This window comes from Cryptomeria japonica, chromosome 8 (genome assembly GCF_030272615.1).
Source record: "Cryptomeria japonica chromosome 8, Sugi_1.0, whole genome shotgun sequence".
In the NCBI taxonomy this organism is placed as follows: domain Eukaryota; kingdom Viridiplantae; phylum Streptophyta; class Pinopsida; order Cupressales; family Cupressaceae; genus Cryptomeria; species Cryptomeria japonica.
The window spans coordinates 422,163,109-422,185,406 of NC_081412.1; the positions used below are offsets into that span (position 1 = coordinate 422,163,109).

General features: G+C 38.1%; 1 protein-coding gene across 1 annotated transcript in view; it reads left to right on the top strand.

Moving 5' to 3' along the window:
- Positions 1–22,298, top strand: part of LOC131075633 (chaperone protein dnaJ GFA2, mitochondrial) — a 218,789-nt gene that overhangs the window by 79,391 nt on the left and 117,100 nt on the right. The window contains exon 7 of the mRNA XM_058012468.2: positions 7,721–7,846. Within this exon, the coding sequence (XP_057868451.1) occupies positions 7,721–7,846 (126 nt within the window). The remainder of the gene's footprint in view (positions 1–7,720; positions 7,847–22,298) is intronic.

Genomic DNA, 22,298 nt, shown 5'->3' on the forward strand with positions numbered 1-22,298 from the left:
TTTGGTCCTTGTCCAAAGGACAGAAGCGATATAGGCTCTTTGTGCAAATTGGTAGCATTTTAACGTTCAACACTTTGGTATATCACCTTCAAAAGACGCCTTAGACCTTTTACCATCTTGCAAAACCTTGGCTTGACGTAAATTTTGAGAGACTTGGCCAATATAATCAATATCGCTCTGGTCCCTTGGTGAGGGACAGGAGCGAACTTCAAGTTTTTAAGCTTGTCCTTGCGTTCTTCAACTTGCCATTACCTTCAATGCGTGAAATGACGTCCCTTGATTCCTCTTGGTGGCTTGATACTTGTTAAACTTTCAAAATCTTGGTCTTTATGGAAATTTCGCTCTGGTCCCTTCCTGAGGGACAGGAGCGAATTAGGATATTTTAGAGCAAATCCCTCAATGTGGCGATCCTTGTAACTTTGTGCTTGATGGAGATGCTTCGAAACGTCCTTGGTACCTTGTTCTTCGCCTTGGAGTGTCCTGATCTTGGAGGGACGGCAATATAATCATCATATCGCCCTGGTCCCTTGGAGAGGGACAGGAGCGATCTTGGCTTTGTATGCTTCACTTCACTTTGCTAGCTTCCAGATTTATATTCAACGGGTTCATAATGCATCCTTCCATTCATCCATGCCTTGGAATCGGTCGTAACTTGGCGAGAAAATCATCTATAACAAAAATCGCTCTGGTCCCTTCCTGAGGGACAGGAGCGAATTTAAGCATTTTTTTGTTTTGATCAAGTCTGGATGCTCTATCATGCTCATTTCGTCCTTCACCATGCCTTTGATGTCTCGATTCGTCCGAACAAGGTCAGGAATGGCTCAACTAATCATTTTCGCTCTGGTCCCTTGGTGAGGGACACGAGCGATTCGCCTTGGTCCCTTGGAGAGGGACAGGAGCGCTTTTCGCTCTGGACCCTTGGAGAAGGACAGGAGCGAAATTTGACTTTTCGCACTCTCAATCAGGACAATTTTAATGGAATATAACATTTAAGTATAAGAAAGAAGAAACATAGAAGTTTTCTTATACTTTAAGTTATATTCCATATATACTTTCAGGATGTTTGAGAGTGGTTTCAGACCTCCAGGAGTTATATTGCAAAATCTAGTTTTTGGAGGTTTTTTTCAGTTTCCAGACTTAGTCAAATTCAGGATCAGGGCATTCCAGACTTAGCCAAATTTCAGGATCAGGACCTCACTCAAGCCGGACTTGCTTATCCATGTGATCTCCCCGACAGCACTTCAAGTTATATTCATTTGATAAAATGCACCTCTTTGGACCTTTTCACATCGTCAAGACGTTAAAATCTTGCAAGGACAAAGCAAAATTGGATTTGTAGCTCCGGTCCTTCACTGAGGGACAGGAGCGATTTTTCCCCTGGAGGCATTTCTGTGCTCATGAAAATCTTCAATTTATATTCAATGGAAAGATCTCGCCTTTCTCCATCACTTCCAACTCGAAATTTGTCTGGACTCTGCAGGAATAGTAAGATATTTGAAAACGAGCTCCCGTCCTTCACTGAGGGACAGGAGCGATTTTGCTCCTACAGGCCAAAATAACATGATTTTACACATTTTAACACTTCACAAGGCGAAAACAAATCATTTGAAATGCCTAGGATCAAAATTCAAAAAAGTCAAAATTTGGTCAAAAATATTCAATTGGACAAAAATTCACATTTCATCTTCAACACTTAGACAAATTTAAGCTCTGCATCAACATTCCAATTGAAAATTAGACCATTCTGGCGAATTCATTTCATTCAAAATTTGCATTCTAGAAAAGGAAATTCAAAAAGCTCTCAAAACTGACTGGATTTTGGTCCGAAAAGACGGTAATTAAAACCCTAAGGCTTGACCCTAAATCCAGACAACTAACAAACTAACAAAACCCTAAAAAAGCAAAGCGAAAACGAGCAAAACGAGCAAAAAAACATGGGTCCCCATTTGCAATGGGGCGATGTGTGAAAACGTCACAACACTATGATATCGTGGATAAGCAGGAAACAGTCTTCAATAGCACAAAGTTCAACTGAAGCTGAATACATTGCAGCTTCCATGGCAGTAAGAGAAGTAGTATGGCTCATAAAACTGTTTGTGGGGTTATTTGGTGAGCCCCTGAAACCTACTATTATCCACTGTGACAATCAGAGTTTTATTAAGCTTTTTGTGAATCCAGTATTTCATGATAGATCAAAACGTATCAAGATTCCTTATGACCATGTAAGAGACATGGTAGAAAGGAATGTGATCCTGTTGGAGTATATTAGTATAGGTGATCATACAACATACATACTTAACAAACCTCTCTCCAGAGTGAAAGTTGAACACTTTAGGAAGAATCTTGGTATGATTGAAATGTAAATTTTCAATTTTAATTTGTACTAATGTATTAAAGATGTTTAATGTGTGTACATTACTGAAAGGTGACGATCCTTCAGATAATGAACACTGCTATTTAACATTGTAAGGTGACGACTTTATGATGTTTAGTAGATCATTTGGTTGATATCATGAGACATGATATCATTCATGGATTTGCCATGATTTGTTATGGTAGACATGAGACTTAATGTCAGTGTACATACCATAACTTGGATATATGAGAAGAATGTTATGTTCTTGAGCATATTATATCCTTTAGTATCACGAGTTAGGTGATACTTGATATCACGAGTTATGTGATAATTTTTATCACGAGTTAGGTGATATCTATACTCACAGAACTTATTGTGATGTGTTCTTGTTTATACTCTTTATCTTCCCCAGCTAAGAGGGAGTGTTGAAACTAAATAGCTTCGTCAGATAACAGATGAATCATGAGAAATATATAAATTCATATAGATTTAATCTCATTGCTTATCATTTTTCTGTATTAAGCAAATTGCATTATCGATCAACTTGATCGAATAAGAATAAGAGTATTATTGATCTACATGATCCTATTAGAACCTCATTGATTCCCAATCACTATTGATCAAGTCATGGTCGATCAAGTGTGCATTCGATATCTTACTTTTGTCAATGTATTTGTTAAGCACTTAACTAATAGTTAACAGGCTTTGAGAATCGGCGTTATTATACTAAGACTGTGCCGTCAATGAAAGGTCACGTCTTGAGAAGACATGCCTCCACTTTGTGGAGTCATGCCCACTCAAGACATGACTGTTAGACAAGATACATATTGCAATTCGATAAGGCATCAAGAAGTATTGAAATCAATTAATACTCAGCCTTGTTTGAAAACCTGCAATTACACAAAACATTATTAGATTATTTCACTTATATTCTGAAAGTAAAATCACGATAGAAGCATAAGAAAATCTGAGATAAGCTTAATCTGTAATTACAAGAAACAATTCCTTATCATTTTGATATTGTAGCACCTTTTAGTTCAAGGCCTGACAAATTGAGTTACATTAGGAGGGGAAAAAAGAACATGTAGATTGTATTTGGTTGTTTTCTCATTTTGACATATCATTAAATGTAAACATTTATAAACTTATGATATGATGTTGTTATACGTTTGAAAGTTTGAAACTATGAGTATGAATTATGAAATTTCAAATATTGATTGTTTGAAGATCATTTGACATTTGTAATGTTTAAATTATGACAAATTGATAGTCAAATTAGGCTTTTATGTTCTCTAAATGCATTAATTTGTTTTATTTTTTAATTTTTTTTTGGTATAACTACGGTTTTTTTGGCCATCCTAGCTGAGTTTTTTGTCAAGTTTGTGCTGAGTCTCAAGTCCCGAGTCCAAGTCCAAATTTTGGGCTGCCGAGTCCATGCTGAGTCTGAGTTGTCAAACTTTGATTACAACTTTTGGAAGCCATAAATTTAAGAATAGGCTTGAAAGTAAGTACATTTTATTGGAACTTGCATCATTTTTGTGGAGAATCCAAATATGTGACCTTTCAGCTTCTCAAGGTGTCATTTAGGCGACAGCTTTTTTCCCATCTGCAATAATTTGAGTCCTTTATCTCCAAATTATTGCTTTGGTGATAGCGTGAGAACTTCTCAGGTCACCAACTTGGATCTTTGGCCTCCAATGTATTTCTTGGGTGACACCCAATGCCTTCTCTTAGATAATGACATCTTCCATCCTTTTGATGTCCTTTGGAAGCATCAACCTCATTTTGCAAGATATTGATTAGGCTAGACTTGGGGGTCTTTGTAGAGCACAATGATTCCTTACCTTCCAAGGTATCTCTTGAGTGATAGCATGAAGCCTTTATTTGACAACAACAACAAGACCTGTTGGTTAGGTGAAACTTATCTAGCATTGAAATTGCTTCTTTAGAGGTGTTGAGTGATAGTTTGTGGAAACAATTGGATACAGTCACTATACATGGTCCTAGCATCAAGTATAAGCAAGGTTCGCAGATTAATCCCTTTTGCTAGAACCAATCTTCTGCTCACCATATTACAAGCTTCCTTACCAAAGACTACTTGCATTCTTACAACATTCATTTTACTCATTCAAATTAGGTTCCTTGCCAAATTTGAGATGTGCAACACTTAAATAGAGTTTTAACTCTCCCATCTAAAAACCAAGTTCGACTTTTCCTCGATCACTGATTTTGTGAGATGAACTGAATCGCAAGAAGAACTCACCTCCATTATACTGATGATATATGTTAAATCACTCTTTGTGTGGAGTCATACAGAAGGAAGATCCAAAACTGACGAGCCATGCATCATCATATGCCTGAGTTGCAAAAGATGCTACGAACACACTCTATGCTCTTCCTTGGAGGTTTTCCTAACTTCTTGTCTTTTCATTTCATTTTGATATGACTATTTTTGCTACAATTCCAACACTTAACTTGAGATTGGCTAGGAAATTTAGATCTTCCTTCATGGAATCTGATGATTTTCTCCTTTTTTCTTCTGATAACAAAGCAACAACTGCCTCATGAAGTTGTAACTTTGATGTGATCGAACTGATTGCCATAACCAGGTTATCCCATGAATTTGACAATGAACACAACAAAGTAATGCACTAGTCTTCTTCATCCATCGTCATATCCTTTGAAGCAAGTTGAGTGATTACAGTGTTGAAGGCATTTAAATGTTCATTTATAAAATCACCATATTCCATCCTCAAAGATTTCAACTTCTGAAGAAAAGGTTTGTTAACTAGAGACGTAGTTTGATACAAAATCCCTAACCAAGCCCAAAGTTTACTTGTGGTGTCTTGACTAGAAACATTTAGCAGAGCTGACTCCTTGCTTTTCTATCAAATTTCTTCCAGTCTTCATCTGCTATGCCAGAGGGTTTCTTTCCAGAAATCTCAACGTAAAAACCTCTATCATCTAGGAGATCTTCCATTTTGAGCTTCCAGAGATCAACATTTTACCTATGAAATTTTATTTTTCTCTATCTCCATCCTCCTCGATGTGCTTGCCATTAAATTTGTACCTGTAGAAATTTCTACATGGCTCCCATAGAAAATAAATTTAACTGCCCAAAGAGAGGGTCGCTTCTTTCAGGGGCTGAGCTTAACCATGATTTGGTACCAAATGTTAGAATTTTTCAAGCATTCAATATTCAAAACTAGAATAGTAAATGCTAAAACTCCATGATGAGAATAAATTTTATGTTCAATATGGAAACTTAAAACATATAGATTTTTGCAATGCCAACTGTCAAGATGAAAGTAATGAACCTAATTGAAATGCCTAGCAAAACATTACAACTTATAATTTATCTTGGAAAAACCTTATTGGGTGAAAAGGAACCCAGCCATAAATCTGTGCCACTTACTATCGTAACTTAACAAAGAGATTACAAATACAATGAGATTTTATGCACACCATAGACTTCTACACTTAGGTTTTGAAGGTTCCAACAGAATTTCTGCATCATCTCCCTACACAAAATTTTCTCTCATATTCAACCACAGCCAACACTTATAATAGACAAGAAACAACAGTTCAATGTGCCACAGTGTCTCAGGATGGACACTCAAGTTGAGACTTTTCAACTTCCATGAACATTCCAACTTGTTTGTAACTCCCTTTATCATAGATTCTCTTATATGCACGTTTGTAACTCCTATTATCATTCTCTTACAATGTCATACCCAACATTCTAAATTGTGGGTTGTGTCATCCAAGGAATCTCATGGATTCCTCCAAGTGTGGCTCCTATCCCGTGAGGGCCAAAAATTACAATACATTATAATATTACAATATTTACGAGGCTTGCAAGGTGTACTACATGCCTAACCTAATTTTCTAACATTTTCCAGGGATTGTATGACAACTATTGTGCCGTTGTGAGTTTTCAGATACTTTAAAACTATTTTTCTAAATGCTATTTCTAAGGAATTCGCTTGTCTGTTCTTTGAATAATATTTGCCATGCAAAATCCTTTGTTAAAATAAAATTTCATTTGTGTGTTGGTCATAAATCCAACTGCAATTAACTTGGGGCATGTTATATAAATCTTTTACACTTACAGAGACCTATAATCAATTTTCTGATTCTACTATGTTCTTGTTTTGAAGCGTTTCTGTTCTGCTGACTGCATACAACTTCAATTTAATTTAATTTATTACTGGCTTGAAAAAGGAAATTTATGTCAAAATATTTTAGGCAGGAGATTATCAGTTTCTATAATCTCTGATTTTTTTGGTTTGGCAGTTGGAAAAACAGACATCCTGATATAGGGAAACTATGTGTATCTATCAATTGCCTTTGTTATCTTTTTACATTCTTGTTAGAGCTCAGTAATCCAACTCTGCAAGCTTACTGCAGTTATGGGTTGAATTTGCTGGCACTATAATATCAGCTATATCTCACAACCTTCTAAACCTCTTATCATATAATTTTGTCTATTGACATTGACTATGTATCAATGTATGCGTTATAATTGTATTTTCCTGTAATTATTGTCTAGTCTAGTGTTAGAGAAAGTTGCAGGAACCCTTTTGTTTCTTTCTTCAATAGAATTTGAATGACAGGAAACTGAAGATATAAAGTACTTGTTGGCATATTCCAAAGGGTACAATGAACTCCCAACCAAGATCCACTTTGTTGACCAAGAGACATTCACTTAAACTACTATACTGAAGACGGTCACTTGATGCATAAAGATTAAAAATTCATGTTAGCTTAAAGCTTTTTGAAATGTTTTATTTGTATTGTTAAGTGTTCTATGCCTTGCAATGTAATAAAGTGAGAATTTTGTAAGCAGGAGCAGTTTTCTTCAAATTAGTAGAAGCTTGAACAAAATAAGGTAGTTCTTACACGGTGAGAGGATTATTACATATGCTGTATTGCAGTAGAAATGGGCCCCAAAAATGTTTTTTTGTGCAGTTCAAATTGCTTAAGTAGTTGCAATGTTGCAAATTTATGAAAGGAGATGGCTATGGTAACATTAGTCTATCTTATTATGTTGCTCTGTGAATTCTCAAATAGTTAGTTTATTCTTGGTATCTGTAGGCCGTATCCTATGGTTTATTTTGTAGTGTACTGTTCTTTATTTGTCACAGCAGCTTTTTTTTCTTAAAATCTCCCACTGCTTTGAAAGAAATTTAATTGAGGTTATTTGGTATTTGTTCTTCTCTTTTTAGCATTCTGCACTATCATTTTAATGATAAGCGAATATGCTATTATGTTAGTTGTTCTCCATAATTGATTTTATTAAGTAGATAATTAATAAAATTGATTTTATTAAGTAGATAATTGATTTTCTTTTGAATATTGTAGGTTGGTCCTGAAGGTTTTGCACAGGCAGAAGCAGGGGGTGGTCCAGGTGGACCGGGTGGTGCAGGCTTTGGGTTTGGGTTTGGTGGTTTTGGATTTGAGGATATGTTTGGAGGAGGAATGAATGAGGTATTTTTTTTTCCTAATATTTTCTAATTATTGACTTCGAGGTTGAGTTAAATTCATCATCATTAATAAAAAACGATAAGTTCCCAGGAGACGTTGCTTGTGTTTTCTAGTTGAGGATGTATGTGAGGCATTTTTCTTTTGACCATAAATGTCTGGTTGTGGTCAGGACAAAGAGGGCTGGCCCTTGGTATGGTCAGAGGACGTGTTACACACTGTGGAGATGTAAGGACATTCCCAACTAATCTAACCCCCTAACTATATTCTACCTTAAATCAATTATAATCTTTTAATTGAAGTGGATATTCCCTTATCAGTTCCTCAACAATTGATAACTGCTCTAGCTTGACTAAATCCTTCCTAATATGATTGAATTCCACAAAGAACATATACCATATCTAATCAAGTTCCTTATGCCAACATGAAAAAAAATAGAAGCATCATCCTAAACACTGAAAACAGAGATGAAGCAAACATAACAATGACTGACAATTTTGCTTAGAGAAATCTAAAATACAGGGAAAGGCTCCAGCAAATAGTGAGCAAATGGTCCCTCATATCACTATATCCAGTCAAGTACATGTTGTTGAGTGACAACATGTCTACAATGAGGTCTTGGCATGAAGAAATGAGCTCCACATCCACAACAATGTCTTCTGATTCTCAAAAAATCTTGTTCTTAAGTCATCTTTGTGCAAGATGAATGTTCTAGCAAGAACACACATCTTGTTAAATTGGTTAACCACCACAAAAAGATAGTCATGCCTCGTTTTGGACATGGGTAGAACTTCCACAAAATCAATGGTAATGCTTTCTCCTCGATGAGATGGTACAGGTAGTGGCTGATACAGCCCTAATTTCTGAATATTAGGTTTGCTCATGCTACACAATTTGCAGTGTCTTATGAAATTTGAGAGATTGACTTGCACAGAAGGCCAATGTACAGATTGCTGAGGGTTATCAATGATCTTGGAAACCCCAAAATGTCTAGCCACCTTGGAGATAAGAGATTATGTTAGGAATAGCAATCTTCTTTCCTTTGGAACAAACAAATTAGCCATTTTGAAGAGCAACCCATCTTGGAGATAAAAATCCAGATTTGATACAGAATCAACCGTCTTACCATTTTGTGCTTGTTTATATATTTCTCTAAAATCCTTATCATATTCATGATCTTCCATAAAAACTTATTGGGCAAAGGGCTTTGATTGGGAAAGTGTACTTACTGCTGACTACAATGGCAGTCTAGACAACACATCAGCAATTTGTTTTTCAAACATCTAATGTACATAATAACCAAGTGGAATTGTTGTAGGAACAGCATCCACTTTTAGTGTCTAGCTTGATGAAGTTTGGTCTGAGCTTACAAATATCTGAGAGGTTGGTGATCTATATGGACAATCATTTCCATTTTTAAGTACCTGTATCAATGCGTACAGTTCCTGGTCATAGGTGCAATAATTTATGACTGAACCATGAAAGATTTATGAGTGGTAAATGATTGGTTTTTCTCTCATCATCTTAACATATGGGTATAATTGTTTCTTCTAAAGCTCCTAAAAATCCTTCTAATTGGGTAGGTGGAGTCTTCCGTAAATGAAAATTGCATAGCTTCTGTACCAAGTAAAATCATGGCTGGATAGCTTCAATCTTGTGAAGGAGATTTGTTAATGTGTAGTCAGCATAGGCAAGCTGAAATATACTTTCATCAGTGCAATCCATCTGTCTGTCTTCTCCTCATTGAACTTTCCATCAAATGGGGAAATGCCAATTTTCGCTTTGGCCTTGAAGAGGATGCTATTCCACTGGAAGGAGGCCTTGGGTTTCTCTTCTTGCTTGTCTTGCTCCATATTTATCGATTTCCCTATCCATGTCTCTTGCCATTTTGATAGCTGCTCTATGCAATTCCGAGTATCAATTTCAAGCTTAAACACTTCCAAATCACCAATCCCACTCAGTTTCATAATTGGCATAGCCTGTGATATTTTTCTCTAACTTTTGAAATCACAGAAAACAAAAGGAATTTAAACCTGCCCTGATACCACTTGATTCATAAACTGAAGTAGATATTTCTCAGTTAGCTCATAAAAATTGGATTTGCTCTTTAGCTGTAATAAAATTATAAAACCCTCTTAATATGATTGAATTCCACACACAACATGTATTATGTCCAATCAAGTTCATTATGTTAACATGGAGACACATAAAAACATCTATTAAAATGCCGAAAACAGAGATGAAGCAAGTACAACACTTCCAACAAACCTCCAGCAAAGACTGAAAAAACAGCCCCTTGTTTCGCCATATCCAGTCAATTACATGTAAATGAGTGACAACATACCTACAATGAGCTCATGTCATGAACAAATGAGTTTCACATCCACAACAAGGGCTGGCAACAGGTTTACAATGAGCTTGTGTCATGAACAAACGAGCTACATATCTGCAGCAATGTCTTCTAATTCACCAAAATGCATCCCAATCAAGTTAGCACAACATAGACATGAGAGAAAGCCACAAAACATACACTTATAATGAAGGTAAGGAAACATACACAACATGCATAAGTTGAAGAGAGGCAATAATGATAATTTCACTTCATTCTTAGGCCAATGGCCAAACTTACAGTTGCATAAAAGCAAGAAAATATACAAGTCTTCAAAAGAAGTGAAAGAGCAGAGAGTAGTTCAAACCAATAGGGAGAGAACCCTTTACAATGAAGCTTAACAGCCTATATGTAGCAAACTGGTAGGAGAGGAGAGGCCAATGGTCAAGGAGAGGAAGCCTTGACCTTGGCGTGCACAAAGGAATGTTGGTCAGGGAAGGTAGGGAGGTGCACAGACTTGACATGGTGTGTATGCAAGCAACCTGACCATACCTTGACAAGGTAATCCTAAGAAGAAAAGTACTTCTAGAAGGTGGATTGTTTGACATTCCAAAGTCAGAGCATGCAATTCTGACATGAATGTCATCAAGTAACCATAAATAAGCATGGCCCTAGACTCCACTTGATGGCAATCCTACAAAAAGCATTAAATGCGCTTCTGTAGCTGCATGAATGAAAGTAGACAAGTCGCAGGGGTTGGTGGAGCATTAAGAACCTACGTGTTTCGGGATTCCGGGGTCATGAAGGAAAAGGCTTGGAACTTGGGGGTTCTGGGATTCCGAGGTCATGAAGAAAAGGCTTGGAACTTGGTAGTTCCAGGGTCACGAGGAAAAGGCTTGGAACATGGGGGTTCCGGGATTCCGGGGTCATGAAGGAAAAGGATTGGAACTTGGTGGTTCCAGGATTTCGAGGTAATGAAAGAAAAGGCCTGGAACCTGGGGGTTTCGGGATTCTGGGGTCTTGAAGAAAAGGCTTGGAACCTGGGGGTTCTTGGGTCATTAGGAAAAGGCTTGGAACCTGGGTGTTTTGGGATTCTGGGGTCATGAGGAAAAGGCTTGGAACCTGGGGGTTCCGAGATTTCAGGGTCATGAGGAAAATGCTTGGAACCTGGGGGTTTTGGGGTCATGAGGAAAATGCTGGGTTTCGGGGTCATGAGGAAAATGCTTGGAACCTGGGGGTTTCGGTGTCATGAGGAAAATGCTTGGAACCTGGGGGTTTCGGTGTCATGAGGAAAAGGCTTGGAACTTGGGGGTTTCGGGATTTTGGGGTCATGAGGAAAAGGCTTGGAACTTGGGATTACGGGATTCCGGGGTCATGAAGGAAAAGGCTTGGAACCTGGGGGTTCTAGGATACCGGGGTCACAAAGAAAAGGCTTCGAACTTGGGTCCTGACAAGACAACACTTAACACTTAATGACCATTGGCCTGTCCACCTTGATCAACTGGGGCAGCGCTGGTCCATGGAATATATCGCTAATCGGCTCTCATTGATGGACCAAGGGTGTCATAAAATGACAACAGTTACAAAATCACTAGTTATTAAAACCTTTTGGTTTTGAAACCGATCGAGCAATTATGACATTGCTGCTTAGTGAAAAATGTGGTTTTTTCACCAACAAACATTTTCTTGATTCTTTATTTTCTCCCCTATTTTTTGACCTTTGTGATGCTCCAAATCAGCTCGAGACTGCCTTCGTTTGAAAAATTTCTTTCAAAATACCAGGTGACTAATATCCTAATGTTAGAAACATTGAATCAATCACACAATAAAATTTAAAAAAAACAAAAAACACAAGCATACATAGATGTTTACACCTCATAACCTATTTTTCATTCCTTCGAAAAACATACAAGGAAACCTTCACAACTGATATAACTCACAATTGCACAAAATCAATTGTATCTTATATTCAGTTTTCCAGTCCTTTGAAAAAATTAGTTGTTGGTTCCTTCGAAACACAATTTGAAACAATTGCTTGCAATGTTTAATCATGCTCGTATCTTCATACTAATTCAGCTAAAAATCTAATCTTCTGAAAAAACTTACTTACAAAAACATCCTTATCACTTACATGGATGACATGGAAGATAAGTCTAAATATTTATTTGCACTTAGTCTTATTTAGCCAAATAAAAGAATTTCACTTCTTGCTAAAGTAAAATGCAAACTAGACTAACTCAAACCACTTGAATTTTTCCCTTCATGTTCACACTGAACTTGTGTGGAAGTTCCTACCCGAGCTAGAAAACTCAACATTTCCTCTTAGCGAGGAAGGAATTTCGCACTAAACAAGTTTGTATTTGAAGACTTAAAATTTCCCTTTTTTAGTGCTTGGGCAGAATTTCAGCTACCTATTGATTGTTGGAGATGTCTAGGAGATTCATTGCTCTTGTCTGAACCTTGTTTTTGAAGTGATATTTTATCTCTATGTGCTTGTACTTATAATGAAACATTGGATTCTTCGAGAGTTTGACACAACTCTGATTATCACAGTAAATGACTGTGGGATCCAACTCTTGATCAAACAACCCTACAAGTAACTTGTGAAGCCAGATGGCCTCACAACTAGTGGTACTAATTGCAATACACTCTACCTCTATTGTGCTTAGCGTCCCTAAGTTTTGTTTTTGTTGAGCTTGGATAACATTCTTGAATCCAAGCTAAAGCAATACCCTGAGGCGCTCTTCTTATTTGTTGCACCACTTGCCCAATTGGAGTCTCTATGCGCCTGCACCTTCACATTACCATCTCCAAGATATCTCATGTTATTTTAAGTAATCAGATTAGCAATGTAGAATGAAAATCAGAATGCTAAGTAAATCATGCACATAACACACATGTACCCTGGGAAAAACCTCCCTCTTGGAGGAAAAACCCAGCAACCAAAAGATTTAGATTAGGCAATAACCAATTGAGTTTACAATGAGCTTCAACACATGAAGCTGTCAGTAAATATGCACAGAATCCTAGGGCAGATAGCAATTATAAACTTATCTGCAATACAACTGTTGTTGTGACAAGGAGGAAGGCAGATTGAGGTTGTTGTCTTCAAGGTTGATCTGTTGACCCTCAGATGATGTTCGCTGCCTCCTTCAGACCAGTTCGGAGTCCTTCAAGGGAGAATGAGTTTGAACAATGAATGCTGACTTGTATATATAGGCGATTTAGCCTTTTGATTCTCCAAGTCGGCTAGCATAAGGAACACATTTAATTACAAACAAATGCATTAAGGTGGTGCCAAATTAGGTCGACACGTTACACAAGACAAAGATTATGGGACATGACTAAGGCCACAGGCCCATTAGTCATCCAAATGTGCTAGGTGTGCTTGGCTGGCCCTAGAAGGGCTCCGACCTAGCTACATATATCAACACTCCCTCTTAGCTAGGGAGGAGACCTTCTCAAGATTTCGAGATACATGGTTGTTCCCATGAAAAATGCAAATGAATACAACCTCCATGGCTATTCCCATGGATGACGTTCACCATAGCTACTCCCAGAGGGTGAACAAGCACAAGTGCATCATGGAATTTCTTCCATGACATCCATCATGCCTACTCACAAAGGATGGAGGAGGGCTTTCACCTCAAACTTCTCCCAGAGAAGAGTGCATCACCACCATGCCTACTCGCAGAGGGTGGATCCACCATGCCTACTCGTAGAGGGTGAAATGAGGACTTTCACCTCAAACTTCTCCCAGAGAAGAATGCATTACCCAAAACATGTAGCTTCCTCTGAAGCTGAAAGAAACCGGTTCCCTTTGAACTTGACAAGCTCCCTCTGAAGTTAAAGATGTCAAGCTCCCTCTAGCATTTCCTCCTTTTAGAAAAGGAAGTCTTCATTTGACCTTTGCTCTTCCTGAGATGTCCTTATACCAACTTCGGCAAAAGAAGCAAGAGGAGTAGACCTGAATTTGCAATCCCGAGCAAAATGACCATACATGTCACACTTAAAGCACTAGATGTGAGATAAGTCCTCCTTTTTTGATTTAGGGGTAGGATCTGAGTCTTTGTCTCTATCCCACTTCCTTCCTTTGCGTTTAACCATATGCGAAGCAAAGACTTGATTTTCTACATCATAATGATGATGCCCAATTCCTCTTGCTATCAACCATGACTCTTCTTGTATGCAATCTGCTCTCAAACGATCGAACTTGGGAAGTTCTGATCTTCACTAATTCCTTGAATGTAAGACTCCCAAGATGCCTGAAGGCCATTGAGAGCAAGCATGGTCAAGTCACTGTCATCAACAACCTTCCCAATGGATGAGAGCTGATCTCTCAAATCAGAAATCCTCATGAAGTATGCTATGACATATTCACCTTTCATCATCTTGATGTGATGAAGCTGTTGCTTCAAGGCAAGGGCACAACTGGTGTTGTTGATTTCATACATCTCTTCCAATGTCTTTAACATTTCGTTGGCAGTCTTCAGCTTGGAGATGATAGGTACAATATGATCCTTCACGGAGTCAACCAGCATTCTCTGAGCTTGAAAATCTTTCTTCTTCCATGAAGTCTTTTCCTCTTCTGCCTTAGGTTCAATGGATGATCTCTCCACAAAGTCTGCAAGATCACTTCCATTCAATGCAAGCATGATTTAGAATCTCTATGATGTGAAGTTGGATGCACCATCCAGTCTATCTTCAACCCTGAGATAGTTCAACATTTCAAGTGGAGTGATGAGAGCAAATAGGAAGAGGAGGAACAACTACAATTAATTTGATTAATCCTAATTTGAACCAAGCTCTGATACCATGTTGATTTTAAGTAATCAGATTAGCAATGTAGAATGAAAATCAGAATGCTAAGTAAATCATGCACATAACACACATGTACCCTGGGAAAAGCCTCCCTCTTGGAGGAAAAACCCAACAACCAAAAGATCTAGATTAGGTAATAACCAATTGAGTTTACAATGAGCTTCAACACATGAAGCTGTCAGTAAATATGCACAAAACCCTAGGGCAGATAGCAATTATAAACTTATCTGCAATACAACTGTTGCTGTGACAAGGAGGAAGGCAGATTGAGGTTGCTTTTCTACAAGGTTGATCTGTTGACCCTCAGATGATGTTCGCTGCCTCCTTCAGACCAGTTTGCAGTTCTTCAAGGGAGTTCGCCATGCCTTGACAAGGTTTACTGTCCTCTAAATGCAGTTCGCTAACCTCTGATTATAATTCGTTGTTCACCGAGGTAGTTCGTTGATAGGATAGATTTGTTGAGTGATGATAATGAGTTTGAACAATGAATGCTGACTTGTATATATAGGCGACTTAGCCTTTTGATTCTCCAAGTCGGCTAGCATAAGGAACACATTTAATTACAAATAAATGCATTAAGGTGGTGCCAAATTAGGTCGACACGTTACACAAGACAAAGATTATGGGACATGACTAAGGCCACGGGCCCATTAGTCATTCAAATGTGCTAGGTGTGTTGGGTCGGCTCTAGAAGGGCCCCGACTTAGCTACATATATCAATATCTCAAACCATAGTTCACAAACTTGGACTTGGAGAGTACTCAGCAAGCCCAATAATTTCGACTCGGCGAAAACTCGACAAATGCTCAACAAAAACTTGGCAAAAATTCAGCAACTTATAAAGCACTAAAAATTAAAATTTCTTAAAGAAATATATTTTATTTTACAAAATTCAACTACAAAATGTATTCAATTAAAAATTGACATCTCAAAAGAGAAAGTGCATGGTTATATAGAAAAAAAACGTGTGAAAATTCTATTTAACCAACGTTTTACCCATGTTAGCATTTTATCCTGCGGTTTTCCTGCATCTGTAAAAGCGTACCTAGCAAAAAAAAGAGAGTATTTGATAACCCGGAGAGTACTCGTACAGTTTGCAAACTATGTCTCAAAGCATACTCCACCATTTCCTTCACATATCTGAGCACATGTTTTGCCACTACCCAATGCTCCCGCCTTGGCAACACCATGAACTAAGTCAAGGCTTTCATTGCAAAACATATATTTGGTTTGATGTTGACCAAATACATCAAGGTGCTTGTTAGGTGCTTGTATGATGTGGGATCAATCACCTTCGAATCTAAAGATATTACATGCTTTAGATTAGCGATCATAGGTGTGGCCATAGGTCCACAATCCTCCATTCGGAATTGCTTTAGGATCTGTTGATGTGTGTTTTATGCACATGCAAGCATCAGAATAAAATACCAAAGTTCTTTATCCTCTCTTGAACAAAATCACCTCAGATGCTAAGGATAAGATCCACTAAAATGATTCCAAGGTTTCTACAGTCAGGTCTTGACGAGTGGGTAACTCAATGGTCGATGTGAATTGCTGTTTTCACTCGGGGACTTACACAATTGTTCAAATCAACTTTGCTTATCATGAATATGAAATGGGTGTGCTGATAACTTAGGATTTTGTAATGAAGCTCTGGACTTAATTCTAACAAGACTAAAAGAAAAAGGGGACAAAAATGGAAGGGTTTAGGAAATCTACTCAAAAACCTAAAATGCAAGAATTGAGGAACAAATTCAGTGGAATCAAACTAGGCGAGGTCTCACCATCAAGTGGAACAGATTTTGACACAAGCTTAGTGTAATCATCTAAGGTGTATTTCATAGATTTTCAAATTACTACCTTCAAACATTGATACCATCCAAGTTGATGAATAACAATGGACGTATAATAATCAAAGTTAAGCTTGCATAAACTTCTAGTTGACCACGCAAGGCGCACTTACAATCAACAAGAGGCTAGTGTTATGGGAAAATGGATTCCACGCAAATACATTCAACAATTCCTTCATTCAATCTAACAAAACTTGAAAGCAAATTTTAATCTAAAATTCTAATCTAACTTGGAGGAATTGAGAACTTTGAATGCAAGACAACACTTAAACAAAAATCACCATCAACTCGAACAATGATTTATATTCAAATCTGCAACATCTACCAACAATTCTCAAAAATCTCCCCCTTACAAATGAGAGGCAATGGGGTATATATAGAGTCTCATACAAAATGGATGGCCAAGATTAAATCAAAATCAAAGGCTAAGATCATGCTAACACAACCCTAAAGTTGCCCTAATTAGGGTTTACATAAAAAGTGGAGACACTAACATATGGCCCAATAGAAAGACACCTAGTCATCAAATAAAGAATCTTCTAGAAGATTCCGTCCAACATCTTCTTCTCTCACAACATAATTCAAGAATCTAACGAATACAAAATCTAATTCCTCCATGGAAATACTGGGTAGGGTATCTTGTTGTAGATCAATCACGTCCAACGCATCCGAGCAAGTATCAAAGGTGTTCTCCCAATCTGGCATGAGCTTCTGCAAATTGTGGACATGAATCAACAAAGAAACTAAGTCATCCATCCGACTCTTCTTCAAAGAGTCCAACTGACCGAATTACACGAACTTCATCTTGTCTCTCAATTTTGCTAAGTGTAAACCACTGGCTTCACTGACATCAACTCCCAATAATTTCTCAATTGAGGCAAGGATCTTCGACTGAATATCATGAATTGATCCTTCCATCTCTGTACAATCCTTTTGTGCATGCTCATAAGTTGATTTTTTCATGGCCAATGAAAATACTAGCCATGGAAATCGTATCTATCTCCATTATGCACAATATTCTCCTTGATCAATGTGGACATAGAAATTCTCTTCAAGACCCTGAGGTGCGAAACAATCTTCTCCTGAATAGGTCGGAATTCCTCCCAAAGTCCCTCCAAATACTCTATCTTGAATATGAGCCCCGTTGTCCTATCTAAAGCTTGGACAAAGTGAGTGAGGAAATCATCCGCCTGTCTCTTCGTATCCTCAATCCATTTCTCCACTTTCGAGAGTGTATCTCTCGTTGCCTCATAATGTGTATGTAGTCCACGATCAACTGCAATAGGGGAAATAAGGGTGGGATTCTCACGCCTTATCCTTGCAATGTACTCTCTAAGTCTGATATTTTCTTCTTCATACTTATCTTTCTTTTCAATCTCCCTATCTAATCTCGCACTGATTGCCTTGAGAGTATCACCAACTTCCTGGAATTCTTGTTCTTTTGTAGTACGACCAAGGGCAACTGAAGTAATCTGGAAATCCATGGGAAGTAGCAACATCCTTCGTCACATCTCCAATAGGAACAACTACCTGCGCAATCCGCATTCCTGTCTCATCTCTAGCTATATGTGACAAAATCTCAGCTTTCTTAGGTTCTTTCTCCTTGTTGCTCCTAGCTAAGTAGTCATCTATGTTGTCAATCGGTTGCGCCTCTACCATCTACTTACTTTTCTCCATACTTTTCATCAGCCAATCAGGAATAGCGGCCTTCTCCATACCATCATCGAGACACATCTCTCGATCAAGCTGTCTCAATGCCGAGATAACATCATCATCATCAGGATTATCCCTGGTCAAATTATATACATTCTTCCCCAAACTAATCTCCAAGAGGATAGTAGGAGATCCCAGCTGATCATCATCTTCATTAGGTGGAGCAGATGTAGTTGTGGCATATAAATCCTGAACATTCTTTGGTAATATCACTGTGTTGGAACATTGTTCAATCTCCTTATTCTGTTCTGGCACTTAAACTTCCTTGATTGATGAGACGTTGAGGGGAGGTTAAAGAATGATAGGTGAAGAAATGATAATCTTTTGCTTCTTCTTAACCTCCTCAACCTTCTTCCCTCTAGCCTTGACTTCTCCTGGTGTGTTCTTCCTTTGTTTGGGGGCTTGACTCTCCTCATCCGCATGAATCCTTATGTCGCTGATAGTTCTTTGATCATCTTCGGAAGAGGATTCCTCCTGTTTCATCTTTTCATATGTGAAGATAACACCCATGTCAACTAACTTGTTCATCTGACTGCCTACCCATCCTCGGGAGAAACTCAAGACTACTCTCATCAATACACTCAAATCTGTCACTTCTTGTTCTGACCAATTAGGCAATAAGATCACCTTCTTCATTTAATTCGCATATTGTGGATGCGTATGATCCTTGTCATCTAATATTTGATCAGGAATGAGGTATAGTCCACACACTTCCTCATGAAATCCACGGACATTTTGGACCACATTCTTCTTTTCACTGCTTGCTCGTCCATTAGGTTGGCCCGATAATCTTCTATGTCTACCTTGTGAATGAACTTATCTCCCCCGATCCTTCCAACTTTCTTATTCGGATCAAATCTTTCTCTTCTCTTGTATGTTGCAAATCGATAAATGCAAGTTCTTCAACTGCTGTGCTCGCTGCTGCAGCGGAATGGCAAACCTCCAATGTCTTCCCTACTGAAATAGGAAATGTCGTCCTCGTTCTATGTTTGTCTTTCTGGATAGAATCGAACTCCATAAGCTATCTCACCACCTCAAGTAATATCATTCTGTCTGTAGGATACCCTAGGAAGCCTGTAAGGTTCGGATTGAAATCCTTAAATCCTTAGGTATGTGAAAGTGGGAAACTGTATGTACCATGATCCATATTTCTCTATTAGTTCTGTTGCCTCCTTGGACAACCTCCTGTGGATTCCGCCTTGCAACATCCGCGTTATGTACATAGTGAATGCATCATTCACTCTCTTATAATCTTCAATTTGATACATGTTCAGCTGTGGATAGCATTCATAACTCCTGTATTGCCCTTGTCCATTCCCAACTTCACCTCTACATATCAATCCTTTGCAAGTAACAAATCTCGCAACTAGATACACCAGGTAGGAAGTCATGGCGAATGATTTGGATCTCACCACATTCCTCAGCTGAAAATCCAAATTGTCACTTATGATTTTTGACCAATTGATCAACGTTCCTTTCAGACAATCCTGGACGAAATAGTACATCCATCCATCATATATTGCACTTTGTGGCATCCGCATCACTCGGTTAAGCAGGAATACCAAGTCGCTATATTCCTCTTTGAAATCTGTGCATATGAGTGTCTTGGGAGCCTTGGAATGATGAGACTATTGTGACTATTTCACACATCGCCCCATCAAAATGGGGACCCCCGTTTTTTTTTGAGTCCTAGTTGCCTCTTAGTCTAGTCTCTCTCTCCTTTTTCGCAGGTTTGCATGTCTGTAGGGTTTGTAGGGTTTGCATGTCATGTCAGTTAATTGGAAGTCTAGCTAAAGAGTCTGAGGGAGTTGCTAGTGGCAATAATCCAAGAGTTCAAGGCTGTAGATAAGCTCCATTGTTTTTTGTTATCTTTAGTCGAAGTTGTTTCCAAGAGTCTTCATCTCACAAGTTTGAAGGAAGAAAGTGAACCAAGGTGATATGCAAGTGAGCAGTTTTAAGATGACAAATCACCTTAGTCTCTAGGCCTCAAAACCACACTTCATGTTGAGTGATAGATGAGCGAATTTTCCCTTGAGTCTTTGGCTTGAGAATAGGTGTAAGTATGAGTTTGAGCATTTGAATGTGTAATGAAGTGATCAATAAGCTCATTTGTAATCCGCCTCATCTCTAAGTCTTCTCTAGGTTATAACTTCATGACTTACACTTTTGAAGCGAACTTCATGAGTTGAGGTTTTGGAGCGAATTTCGCCTTCAAGGCCTCCTTGAGGGAAATGGAAAGATAAAGAGATGAAGGAACCACTTACTTCATGTTTAAGTATTCACAAGCGAACTTCATGAGTTGCCACTTTGGAGCGAACTTCATGAGTTAGACTTTTGGAGCGAATTTCTTAATGTTGAAAGTGGAAGAATGAGGAAAATTTAAAAGGCGCCTACATCATGATCAAACACCCAAGCGAACTTCATGACTTGACATCTTGGAGTGAACTTTATGAGTTGGGCTTTTGGAGTGAATTTTATACTTCATGAGTTCACATCTTGGAGCGAACTTCATGACTTGTCACCTTGGAGCAAATTTCATCAATGAGAATTACATCTTCAAGCCTTCATGAGTGAAGTTGGGAATAAAGGAATGAAGCAAATTTGAGAACATAAGCTTCATGAGTTGCAAGTTGCAAGCGAACTTCATGACTTTGCATATTGGAGCGAATAACATACTTCATGAGTTGGGTTCTTCAAGTGAACTTCATGATCTCACAATTTGGAGTGAATTTAACATTGGGACCAACCTCATGAGTTGGAGTATTGGAGCGAATTTCACACTTGGAGTAACTTCATGAGCTGGAGTATTGGAGCGAATTTCACATTTGGAACAACTTCATGAGTTAAGAAATCAGAGCAAACTTCAGGTTCAAGAGATTTGGAGTGAATTTCTATATAAGCAAACTTCATGAATCAAGAAAGAGGAGCAAATTTCATGCAAAACTGAACTCCATAAGCCAAGGTGCAAAAAAACGAACTTCATGAATTGGTAATTTGGAGCGAATTCCACGTAAAATGCACTTCATGAGTTGACAAAGTGAAGCTAAATTCATTTGATGTATCGAAATTAACCAATGCATGACTTAAGCCCCAAAGCAAATTCGAAATTAAGCAAGAAGGTAAGTCGGCCAAAGTAATTTGTTGTTTTAATTTATTTTAGGACAAGTTGGCTTTATAGGAAAAGACATAACTTTTCATCTTGAACACCTATAAGAGGGAGTTTGAATTATTCATTTTACCATCAATTCAAACAAATCATTCTCTCTTGAGCGAATTTCACCAGCAGGCGGTGATCTATCCTAAGGAATAGCGAATTTCACCATCAGCAGTCAGCAAATTTCAAGTGCAGATTGGAGATTCTAACAGCAAGTAGGCAAATTTACTCCAAAAGGGATCAGCAACAGCATCATCATAAAGGGGAATTTACTCCAAAAGATCAGCAATAGCATCTTCACAAGGGTGAATTTAATCCCTCAGCAGCAGAAGATAAAGAAGACAGCGAACCCTTGAATATTATCAGTTGCTTCATTAATTAGATTTAAGGATTGAAGCTTAAAAGTCAGAAGTAAGTGCATTATGTCGGACTGATCTAAAGCTGGGCAGGTTTGATTTGAATTGATAGTCTTTTTCTTGAAGTAAATCAGACCTTCCTAATGCATACAATGAACAAATTGTTGATGTGTTTTTCATGCACATGCGAACACAGAATAAAATACCAAGGTATCTTATCCTCTCTTGAACAAAG